The 12,539-nt window shown below is 43.3% G+C and overlaps 1 protein-coding gene across 1 annotated transcript in view; it reads left to right on the plus strand.

The window, feature by feature from the left end:
* Positions 1-12,539, plus strand: part of trpc1 (transient receptor potential cation channel, subfamily C, member 1) — a 112,423-nt gene that overhangs the window by 11,578 nt on the left and 88,306 nt on the right. Inside the window, exons 2-3 of the mRNA XM_070883658.1 lie at positions 2,590-2,741; positions 2,834-2,935. Coding sequence (XP_070739759.1) covers positions 2,590-2,741; positions 2,834-2,935 — 254 coding nt within the window. The remainder of the gene's footprint in view (positions 1-2,589; positions 2,742-2,833; positions 2,936-12,539) is intronic.

The following is a 12,539-nucleotide window of genomic DNA, read 5'->3' on the forward strand; positions in this document are numbered from 1 at the left end:
GAAGCTCAATTAAAGGATGGTTTTTTTCGCAGTACTCAAATTATAAACTCATTATACAAAGAATACACAACGAGGAGCAGCAGAAGAGATTGTTTATTCCACAAATAACGAAGACTTTATAACCTGTGGTTAACCTAGATACACACCAATTGAAAATGTGCGCCTTATGAGCGGACTGAAGTTTATTATTCACTGTTGTCCATTGTATTTTCTGTTTTGACTACAAACATGAGGATAATTACATTTATAATTTAAGATATATGCATTGCTATAAGCACAGATGGTTGCTTAATTCTTCCCTTTTATTTCATTTGTCTTTCATAAGAACATAAGAATTAAGAGCAGGAGTAGGCCATTTGGCCCCTCGAGCCTGCTCCGCCATTTAATCTGATCATGGCTGATCTTCTACCTCAACTCCACTTTCCTGAACTATCCCCATATCCCTTGATTCCCTTAATATCCAAAAATCTATCGATCTCTGTTTTGAATATAATCAAAGACTGAGCCCCCACAGCCCTCTGGGGTAGAGAATTCCAAAGATTCATCATCCTTTGAGTGAAGAAGTTTCTGCTCATCTCAGTCCTAAATGGCCGAGCCCCTTATTCTGAGACTGTGGTCCCTGGTTCTAGACTTCCCAACCAGGAGAAACAACCTCTTAGCATCTACCCTGTCAAACCATGTAAGAATTTTGTGTGTTTCATTCTTTTAAACTCCAGAGAATATTGGCCTAGTCTACTCAATCTCTCCTCATAGGACAATCCCCCCATCCCAGGAATCAGTCTGGTGAACCTTCGTTGCACTCCCTGTATGGCAAGTATATCCTTCCTTACATAAGGAGACCAAAACTGCACACAATACTCCAGGTGCGGTCTCACCAGGGCCCGATATAATTGCAGTAAGACATCTTTACTCTTATACTCAAATCCTCCTGTAATAAAGACCAACATACCATTTGCTTTCTTAATCACTTGCTGTACCTGCATGTTAACTTTCAGTGATTGGTGTACAAGGACACACAGGTCCCTCTGAACACCAACATTTCCCAATCTTTCATCATTTAAAAAAATATTCTGCTTTTCTATTTTTCCTCCCAAAGTGGATAACTTCACATTTCTCCACATTATATTCCATTTGCCATGTTCTTGCCCACTCACTTAGCCTGTCCATATCCCCTTGAAGCCTCTTTGCATCCTCCTCACAACTTACATCCCCACCTAGCTTTGTATCATCAGCAAACTTGGATATATTACATTTGGTCCCCTCATCCAAATCATTGATATAGATTGTGAATAGCTGAGGCCCAAGCACCGATCCTTGCGGCACCCCACTAGTTACAGTCTGCCAACCCAAAAATGACCCGTTTATTCCTACTCTCTCTTTTCTGTCCGTTAACCAATCCTCAATCCAAGCTAGTATATTACCCCCAATCCCATGAGCCCTTACTTTGTTTAATAACCTCTTTTGTGGCATCTTATTGAATGCCTTCAGAAAATCCAAATATACCACATCCACTGGTTCCCCCTTATCTATTCCACTAGTTACAACCTCAAAAAACTCTTAACAGATTTGTCAAACATGATTTCCCTTTCATAAATCCATGTTGACATGGCCCAATCCTATTATTCTTTTCTAAGTGCCCTGTTACCACGTTCTTAATAATAGATTCTAGCATTTTCCCTACTACTGATGTGAAGATGTCTTTCAGCCTAACAATCATTTGGAATAGCCATGACAAAGTATTAAACATTTAGCTATCTTAGTACAGATGAGTTTGGGAGCTGGTGTCAATATTTAGGTCTCAAACTTCATGCAAAGTAACAACTTGCATTTATACTGCACCTTTAATGTAGTAAAATGTTCCAAGGCTCGTCATAGCAGGGAATTCCAGAGCTTGGGGCCTGGTCAGCTGAAGGCACAGTCACCAGTGGTGGGCTGAAGGAAATCAGGGGTGCACTCGGGGCCAGAATTGGAGAATCTCAGAGCATTGTAAGTTTGAAGGATGTTATAGAGACATGGAGGAGCGAGGCCATGGAGGGATTTGAACACAAGAATGAGATTTTTAAATTTGAGGCGATACTGGACCGGGAGCCAATGTAAGTTAGCGAGCACAGGAGTGATCATTTTCAATCACTGTGTTGGAAAAGGGGCTGCTTTTGCTGCATCAGTTCTGTACATTGGCCATGAGTGTGAAACTACCACTCTTAAAACATTAACGTTCATGGCAGAAAGCTGTCTCAATTAACAACCTTGCTCAGAGAGGTCATAAGGTTATGGAGAGAACAGCGAAATCAACTCGGGGAAAATTGAGGTGCTCTTCTTAAGGATGGGGCTAAGGTAGTTGAAGCATTGCAGCGACAGCTTTACTTTGCATCTGACGTGTTATAATTGATTTAGAAGTTTGTGATGTTTATATTGGGTGCGCCAAGAGGAAAGTGTTCCATTCTGAAGCACTGTTATGTCTCTTTGATAGGTGCCCTCTGCCCTAAACATCATCACGAATTATTAGTTTATTTTATGCAGAACACTTGTATTTTAATATTGTATGGCATTAACTAAAATTTTCAACATTTGTTGCTTCGAACATTTCAGGAGACAATTACATGGTCAAAAAGCTCCTCGATGAGAAGTTCAGTGAACTGAACATAAACTGTGTGGATGTGCTGGGGAGGAATGCAGTTGCCATTGCAATTGAAAATGAGAATCTGGATATCCTGCAGGTTCTGTTGGAGCGTGGCTGTCAGGTGCCGATATTTATTATTGCTGTGTGTTTTTATAGCGGTTATTTTAAATATAAATTTTTAAAAGCTGCGTAACTTCTTTGCATTTGTTCCAGACTACGGATGCACTGCTGGTGGCGATTGGCTCTGAGGTTGTTGGTGCTGTTGATATTCTTCTCAATCACCGTCCCAGGCGGTCGTCCAAACCAACGATAGCAGTTAGTGAATTTTGGTTACTTTTATGTTCTATGTAATTATCCTTTCCTCCTTTCAGCTCCGCTGTATCACGTGATTTTCCAGCTCGGAGGTGGCTTGGTGCCCTTCTACTGTATCTTTTCCATTGACTCTCTTGTGACTGTTAGGCGCATCAGTTGACTTGCCTTTGCCTGTTTCTTATCCTTGAGAAAGTGCTTTGCTTCCAACAAGCTCTTTGCCTGGACAGTCCCACTATAATTGGAAACCTACCTATCATAATGTGAATCATATTAAAAGGGCCAGGGGCTAGAAATGAAAGGAAGAACTGTGGTCGAGCTCTGAGGCAGAATAGAGTAGTACACAAACATCTTGTTGCTATCCTGCCTGAGCTATGTCATTATTAACACATGACATAACCTTTATAGACCCTTTCCTCCAGCTTCATCATAAAACTCCTCATTTAAAATGTGGATTATGCAATGTGTAGATGGGAAAATAAGCTAGCTAAATACTCACGCCGTTGCATGTTAAAATATATTCTAGTAGACTGACTTTAGAATGGCAATATGCTGCAAATGATAGAATATAGGTTCATAGCCACGATTACCCAAACAGTGAATTACTGATCTCAGCCAGGCTGTTCTGGGGAACCACAAAAGGGAAGCCAAACAGCTCTCCACTGGGGCGATGTGTGTTGGTTCTCTGGCTACGCTGGTACACTTCAGAGGCAATTCAAAGAAGAGCAGAGGTACTAGCAGGAGGAGGTTGCCTGTTTACCTGCTTGTTTGTGGGTTGTGGGTAACGTATGGGTTCTGAGAGCAAAGACAGACATAGAAAAGTTTTTTTAAAACATTAAAAGTTTTTTTGGTAAATTTGTTGTATTTAATCAAAGGTATATCCTATTATAGTAAAATAAGTTTTTTAAAACAACTTTCCCTCATCAAAGGAAATAAGACTTGCCAGTTTTAAAAAACTGGCTTCAAACTAAAAGGGCAAAACCTTCATCTCTGCCCCAGGCTAAGCCACAGTGACCTATATGGCTAATACAGCACTTGCAACTAAACTAATAAACAGTGAATGGTCTATTTGAAATGTTAGCTAAATAGGATTTTCCACATCACCTTTTTGTGCGAGCACAGCATAAATAAAAATGAGGTAGAATTCGTGGAAAAATATTGCTTATTTAATTTGGCTCAAGTTCCAGATGTTTACAGAAGGATCAATGTAGATTTTGTGTAACATTAGCAAGTTCAGACCATTGATTAATCCTTTCCTTCTGGAATGAACAGCAACTCCATACATTTAGCACAACAAATACTATCTCCAGCACTTGAACCCTTATTCTGCTGAATAAACAGGATCTTGGACAGTTACATAACAAGTACTGTTTCTGCCACTTGCGATGTTGACTAAACAGAAATTCTGTACTATTAATTACACCAGTAAATCGATGTTGATTTTTTTTCCAAAACAACTGTCTCTGTTGCTTATGCAATCATTTTGCTGAATAAACAGGGACTTCATACAGTTTCATATATAATGCCACTTCTGTAATAACCATTACCCCACTGAGCAAGTCAAGTTACACAATAAATGACGATCCTATTGCTTCAATCCTTACCCTGCTGATATATTGGAAGTCCATTAATACTTTGACTCATCCCTTTTGAAAGAATATCTCATACAGATAGGTTCTGCAGAACCTTTTCACAAAAAATGTTTCTTTTTAAACGTAGTGGTTATTTGTACTTTTTAACTACTTTTTCGATAAAACAATGGGCTTTCCAAAAAAAACACTTGGCAAATATGTACAATTCTGACTTAAATTGAAACACGTATTGGGTTTCATTTTCAGTCTGTGGTTTAAGGCGATAGTTTTCCTGAGCATTCTACATGTAATCTATCGTGTGCTATTACCTGTAGACCCAGGAACGAACGCAGCTCTGTCATGTTCTGCAGCTTGGGTGTATTCTTGATGGCTTTGATTTTCATGTCAGTAGGTCTGATGCTGTCAGCGGCGATTTTCCTCCCGAGGAATTCGACCTCCGGTGCCATGAAGACGCACTTCGAGAGTTTAAGTCTGAGTTCCACTCTGTTCAAACGCAGTAGAACCTCTTCCAGGTTGTTCAGATGTTCCTTGGAGTCACGACCGGTGATCAGGATGTCTCCTTGGAACACAACAGTTCTGGGAACAGACTTCAGTAGACTTTCTATATTCCTCTGGAATAGTGCTGCAACCAAGCGAATTCCAAACGGGCACCTGTGGTAAATAAACAGTCCTTTGTGTGTGTTAATGCACGTAAGTCTCTTCGACCTCTCGACCAATTCCTGCGTCATATAGGCCGATGTCAAGTCCAGTTTTGTGAACGACTTCCCTCCGGCTAGCGTCGCAAACAAGTCATCAGCCTTCGGTAACGGGTACTGATCTTGTTTTGAAACCCTGTTGATCGTAGCCTTGTAGCCTCCACAGATTCTGACTGTGCCATCACTTTTCAGCACAGGAACAATGGGGCTGACCCATTCATTAAATTTGACCGGTGATATGATCCCTTCACGCTGGAGTCTGTCAAGTTCAATTTCGACCTTCTCCCTCATCACTGCCCGAGCTTTATGATGGATGGGTCTTGCATCTGAGTCCATGTGGACCTGCACCGTGGCTCCCGTGAAGTTGCTGATACCCGGTTCGAACAGCGAGGGGGACTTGCTCAATACTTGGGCACATGTATCTTCCTCCGATGACAACGCCTTTTTGTCGTTCCAGTCGCATCTGATTTTCCCCAACCAGCTCCTGCCGAGCAGCGTTGGGCCATTGCCTGGAACAATCCACAGTGGTAACTCGTGAACCACACTGTTAATAGACACATTAATTTGTGCACTGCCAATCACCTTTATCAGTTCTTTGGTGTACGTGCACAGCTTAGCGTTAAAAGGGCTAAGCCTGGGCCTCACAGTCTTAGTATCCCACAGCTTATTAAATGTCCTCTTGTTCATGATCGATTGACTCGCCCCTGTGTCCAGTTCCATCAATACTAGTATCCTGCCAAACTTCTCATTAATCAAAATTGGTTTACTCTTGGTTATGAAAGAGTACAGTCCATACACTTCCTCCTCTGGCATCTCGGATTGCGTATCCGGATCCGCGCTAGTCTGACTCTCATCCTCCACATGGTGTGTCGCAGCTCGCTTGCTCATCTGCGGACACTTGCGCTGGCGATGCCCCACTCTCAGACAGCCTTTTCAACTATATTGCTTAAATCAGCACTGCTGGTGCCGATGATTTCCCCCACAACGCCAACACGGAGAAGTTGGATACATTCCCGCTGGCGGACTTTGGGCAACCACAGGTTTCACGAACGCAGCTGAATAGGCCCTGCCATGTGCCGCTCTGCCGAACGCCGAACCAATCGCATTTACAGTATTCACCGATATTTGCTTTAAACTCCTATCCGTCTTCATACATGATTGAGCGATCTGGATGGCCCCTTTTAAATCCAACTCCTCCAGTGCCAGAAGTTTGCGAAGGATCACCTCGTGGTTGATACCGATAACAAAAAAGTCCCGCAGCATGTCTGCCAACACCATCCCGAACTTGCACGGTCCTGCTAGATGTCTCAGGTTGGCAACAAATTCCGCTGTGCTCTGGCCCTCCAATCGAACGTGTGTAAAAAAATCTGTATCGCGAGATGATGATGCCGTCGTCTGGCTTCTGCTGCTTCCGTACCAATGTACACAACTCCTTGTACGTTTTCTCTGTTGGATTACTAGGCATAAGTAGATTCTTTATCAGACCGTATATCTTTGAAGCGCACACAGTGAGGAACACGGCCCGGCGCCGATCTGCATCGTCGACCCCTTTCATTTTGTTGGCTACGAAGTACTGGTTCAAACGGCTCACAAAGTCTGCCCAATCTTCTCCCTCCACGAATCGCTCTAAAAATTCAATCGTGCTCATTTTGCAAACAAAGGTTCTTGTATTCTCGTCGCCAAATGTTATATATACAATAAAGGTACAAACTGAGTACAGTTTAACTGAACAAGGTACAACCTTGGCTCTGCTTTATTTAGTCCCAAAGTGCCTGACTCTCAAAATGGCTGGCCTTTTATACCAGAGCAGCATCATGTGCGTGCTGCTCAGTGGCCTCTACAATGACACCATCTGGTGGCTACAAACAGCATGTACATACATGACACAGACAAAAAGCAGAAAACTATAGACCAGTTAGCCTAACATCTCTGGTTGGGAAAATGTTGGACTCCATTATCAAAGAAGCAATAGCAGGACATTTGGAAAAGCAAAATTTAGTCAGCCAGAGTCAGCTTGGATTTATGAAGGGGAAGTCATGTTTGACAAATTTGCTGGAATTCTTTGAGGATGTAATGAACAGGGTGGATAAAGGGGAACCAGTGGATGTGGTGTATTTGGACTTCCAGAAGGCATTTGACAAGGTGCCACATAAAAGGTTATTGCACAAGATAAAAGTTCACGGGGTTGGGGGTAATATATTCGCATGGATAGAGGATTGCCGAACAGAAAACAGAGTCAGGATAAATGGTGCATTCTCTGGTTGGCAACCAGTAATTAGTGGGGTGCCGCAGGGATCAGTACTGGGACCCCAACTATTTACAATCTACATTAACGACTTAGAAGAAGGGACTGAGTGTAACGTAGCCAAGTTTGCTGACAATACAAAGATGGGAGGAAAAGCAATGTGTGAGGAGGACACACAAAATCTGCAAAAGGACATAGACAGGCTAAGTGAGTGGGCAAAAATTTGGCAGATGGAGTATAATGTTGGAAAGTATGAGGTCATGCACATTGGCAGAAAAAAAATCAAAGAACAAGTTATTATTTAAATGGAGAAAGATTGCAAAGTGCTGCAGTACAGCGGGACCTGGGGGTACTTGTGCATGAAACACAAAAGGATAGTATGCAGGTACAGCAAGTGATCAGGAAGGCCAATGGAATCTTGGCCTTTATTGCAAAGGGGATGGAGTATAAAAGCAGGGAAGTCTTGCTACAGTTATACAGGGTATTGGTGAGGCCACACCTGGAATACTGTGTGCAGTTTTGGTTTCCATATTTACGAAAGGATATACTTGCTTTGGAGGCTATATAAGGTATTACTGCGTGCAGTTTTGGTTTCCATGTTTACGAAAGGATATACTTGCTTTGGAGGCAGTTCAGAGAAGGTTCACTAGGTTGATTCCGGAGCTGAGGGGGTTGACTTATGAGAAAAGGTTGAGTATGTTGGGCCTCTACTCATTGGAATTCAGAAGAATGAGACATGATCCTATCGAAATGTATAAGATTATGAGGGGGCTTGATTAGGTGGATGCAGAGAGGGTATTTCCACTGATGGGGGAGACTAGAACTAGGAGGCATAATCTCAGAATAAGGGGCCGCCCATTTAACACAGAGATGAGGAGAAATTTCTTCTCTCAGAGGGTTGTAAATCTGTGGAATTCGCTGCCTCAGAGAGCTGTGGAAGCTGGGACATTGAATAAATTTAAGATAGAAATAGACAGTTTCTTAAACGATAAGGGGATAAGGGGTTAGGGGAGCGGGCAGAGAAGTGGATCTGAGTCCATGATCGTATGGCCTACTCCTGCTCCTATTTCTTATATTCTTATTAAGAGCTTATTCATGGAATGCTTGCCTTTATATCTAGAGGACTAGAATACGAGGGGGTCAAAGTCATGCTGCAGCTGTACAAAACCGGAGTGACTGCTGCCAACAAACCGGAAGCTCTGCAGAAGCGTTCTGCTCACTCCAACAACCGGAAGCATGATGTTTCTGCTTTTTAAAAAACGATAACGCTAACGACGCTGCTCCCGTCCTGGCTTTTCACCAACCCGTTCCCTTCCCAGCTTCCCGGCTTTTCACCAACCCGCTTAATTCCCACCTTTGCGGCTTTTCACCAACCCGTTCAATTAACATAGAAAATAGGTGCAAGAGCAGGCCATTCGGCCCTTCAAGCCTGCACCACCATTCAATATGATCATGGCTGATCATTCCCTCAGTACGCCTTTCCTGCTTTCTGTCCATACCCTTTGATCCCTTTAGCTATAAGGTTATTTGTGTCTTCCCTCGTGAAGACAGAACCAAAGTATTTGTTTAACTGGTCCACCATTTCTTTGTTCCCCATTATAAATTCACCTGAATCTGACTGCAAGGGACCTACGTTTGACTTCACTAATCTTTTTCTCTTCACATATCTATAGAAGCTTTTGCAATCAGTTTTTATGTTCCCTGCAAGCTTCCCCTCATACTCTATTTTCCCCCTTCTAATTAAACCCTTTGTCCTCTGCTGAATTATAAAATTCTCCCAGTCCTCAGGTGTGCTGCTTTTTCTGGCCAATTTATATGCCTCTTCCTTGGATTTAACACTATCCTTAATTTCCCTTGTTAGCCACGGTTGAGCCACCTTCCCCGTTTTATTTTTACTCCAGACAGGGATGTACAATTGTTGAAGTTCATCCATGTGATCTTTAAATGTTTGCCATTGCCTATCCACCATCAACCCTTTAAGTATCACTCGCCAGTCCATTCTAGCCAATTCATGTCTCATACCATCGAAGTTACCTTTCCTTAAGTTCAGGACCCTAGTCTCTGAATTAACTGTGTCACTCTCCATCTTAATAAAGGATTCTACCATATTATGGTCACTCATCCCCAAGGGGCCTCGCACAACAAGATTGCTAATTAGTCCCTTCTCATTACACATCACCCAGTCTAGGATGGCCAGCCCTCTAGTTGATTCCTCGACATATTGGTCTAGAAAACCATCGCTAATACACTCCAGAAAATCCTCCTCCACCGCAGTTTGGTTTACCCAATCTATATGTAGATTAAAGTCACCCATGATAACTGCTGTACCTTTATTGCACGTATCCCTAATTTCTTGTTTGATGCTGTCCCCAACCTCACTACTACTGTTTGGTGGTCTGTACACAACTCCCAGCTTTCCGGTTTTTCACCAACCCGCTCAATTCCCAGCTTTAAATTTTTTTTTAACGACGCTGCTCCCATAATGAACCGGCAGCGCGCATGCACAGAACGTTGACAGCAGTCACGCCCATAAAAATCCCTGGTCATCCCACACCTGGAGCACTGTGGGCAGTTCTGGAAACCACACCTTAGGGAGGATATATTGGCCATGGAGTGGTGCAGCGTGGGTTTACCAGAATGAGAGCTGCACTCCAAGGGTTACATTCCAAGGAGCGATTACACAAATTAGGGTTGCATTTCCTGGAACGCTGGCTGGGGAGTCTAGGACTAGGGGCATAGTCTAAACATTAGAGCCAGACCTTTCAGGAGTGAAGTTAGGAAATACTCTACACACAAAGGGTGGTAGAAGTTTGGAACTCTCTTCCGCAAACAGCAATTGATGCTGGATCGATTGTTAATTTAAAACCAGAGATTGATAGCTTTTTGTTAACCAAAGGTATTAAGGGATATGGGCCAAAGGCAGGGATATGGGCCAAAGGCGGGTATATGGAGTTAGGTCACAGATCAGCTATGATCTCATTGAATGACGGAACAGACTCGAGGGGCTGAATGGCCTCCTCCTGTTCCTCTGTTCCTTTGTATTCACTACCTTGTTTGCTGTCTGTGAGAATTCTGCCTTTTGATTGGCAGCTTGGACAGCAGTTCGCACAAAGGAATCCTCACTGTAGTCCGGTGAATTGAATTGAAGGTCGGAAAAGCAGAATTTCTCGAAACAGGGATTGTGAGATCCTTGTTTGGACCGTAATTTGGGGTCAACAGCGCACGCCTTCACCTCGCTACTGACCGTAAATTCCGCGCCATCATTTGTCAAATTCAGATACTTTTTTTAATGAGCAGCATTTTAATATATGATTAAACAAAGTTGAGGGAGTACAGCGAAGGTTCACCAGATTGATTCCCGGAATGGCAGGACTGACATATGAGGAGAGACTGGATCTACTGGGCTTGTATTCACTGGAGTTTAGAAGAATGAGAGGGGATCTCATAGAAACATATTAAATTCTGAGGGGGTTGGACAGGTTAGATGCAGGAAGAATGTTCCCATTGCTGGGGAGTTCCAGAACCAGGGGTCACAGTCTAAGAATAAGGGGTAAGCCATTTAGGACCGAGATGAGGAGAAACTTCTTCACTCAGAGAGTGGTTAACCTGTGGAATTCTCTACCGCAGAAAGTAGTTGAGGCCAGTTCATTAGATATATTCAAAAGGGAGTTAGATATGGCCCTTATGGCCAAAGGGATCAAGGGGTATGGAGAGAAAGCAGGAAAGGGGTACTGAGATTGAATGATCAGCCATGATCTTATTGAATGGCGGTGCAGGCTCGAAGGGCCGAATGGCCTGCTCCTGCACCTAATTTCTATGTTTCTATATGCTTTGATTACATGTTTTGCTCAATTAACCAAAATGATGAATGTGAAACTATCTGTTTATTCAATGTTTTTCTGATTCATTTATCATTTAAAACTACTACTCATAGAGATAGAAAATAAAGTGATTACTAATGTCTTTGATATTTCTTGATCGACTACTACAAGTGTTTGGTAATGTTTACATACATATGTGTAAGATTTGCCACCAGGGGCGCACCTGTGGGAGACCCAAGGGTCACTTGCACATCCTGGGCAAACAGATATAAAAGGCAGTCTACCATGCTGCTTCCTCACTCTGGAGTTACAATAAAGAGACCAAGGTCACAACAGTTTGAGCTTACAGTATATAGTCTTGTGGAATTATTCTAAACATAACAATTGGCAACGAGTAACAGATCACGAACTTTCACGTAGTTATGGCTGCCGTTGATATTCTTGAGAGATTTGTTGAGGGTGATGATTGGGAAGCCTTCGTTGAGCGCCTTGACCAGTACTTTGTGGCCAACGAGCTGGAAAAGGCAGAAACTGTGATCAAGCGCAGGGCGATTCTCTTCACCGTTTGCGAGTCCACGATATATGGCCTCATCAAAAATCTGCTAGCACTGACGAAACCAACGGAGAAGACATATGAAGAGTTATACACGCTGGTTCTGGAACACCTCGAGCTGAAGGAGAGAACTTGATGGCTAGGTATCGTTTTTATAGCACCACCGCTCCGAGGGCTAGGATGTGCCGAGTTATGTCGCCGACCTAAGACGCCTTGCGGGATTGTGCGTATTTGCTGGAATTTGGGGGGAACTGTTGCGGGACTTTTTCGTGCTTGGAATCGGCCACGAGGTCATTCTTTGCAAACTGCTGTCTGCAGAATCCCTAGATCTGAGCAAGGCCATCACGATAGCCCAGGCTTTCATGGCCACAAACGATAACACTAAACAGATATCATTACAGCATTGGAACTCACCGGCAAGTACTGTGCATAAAATAACGCCTTCAGCAGGCAGAACTGTACATGGCAGGGCCTACACGCCTGCAGAGGCCACTCCTGGGATGACTCGGAGTCCGCCGTACGGTGTGAATGCGAATCCATTATCACTGTGTTGGTGCTGCGGGGGTAATCATCGAGCCCATCAATGTCGATTCAAGTACTATGTGTGCAAGGGCTGTTGAACAATGGGGCACCTCCAGCGAATGTGCAGACGTGCTGCAACTCGCCATGTGGCAGAGTCGGCAGAAGATGACCGATCCGGCGCG

The sequence above is a fragment of the Pristiophorus japonicus genome, chromosome 6 (assembly GCF_044704955.1).
Source record: "Pristiophorus japonicus isolate sPriJap1 chromosome 6, sPriJap1.hap1, whole genome shotgun sequence".
NCBI lineage: Eukaryota > Metazoa > Chordata > Chondrichthyes > Pristiophoridae > Pristiophorus > Pristiophorus japonicus.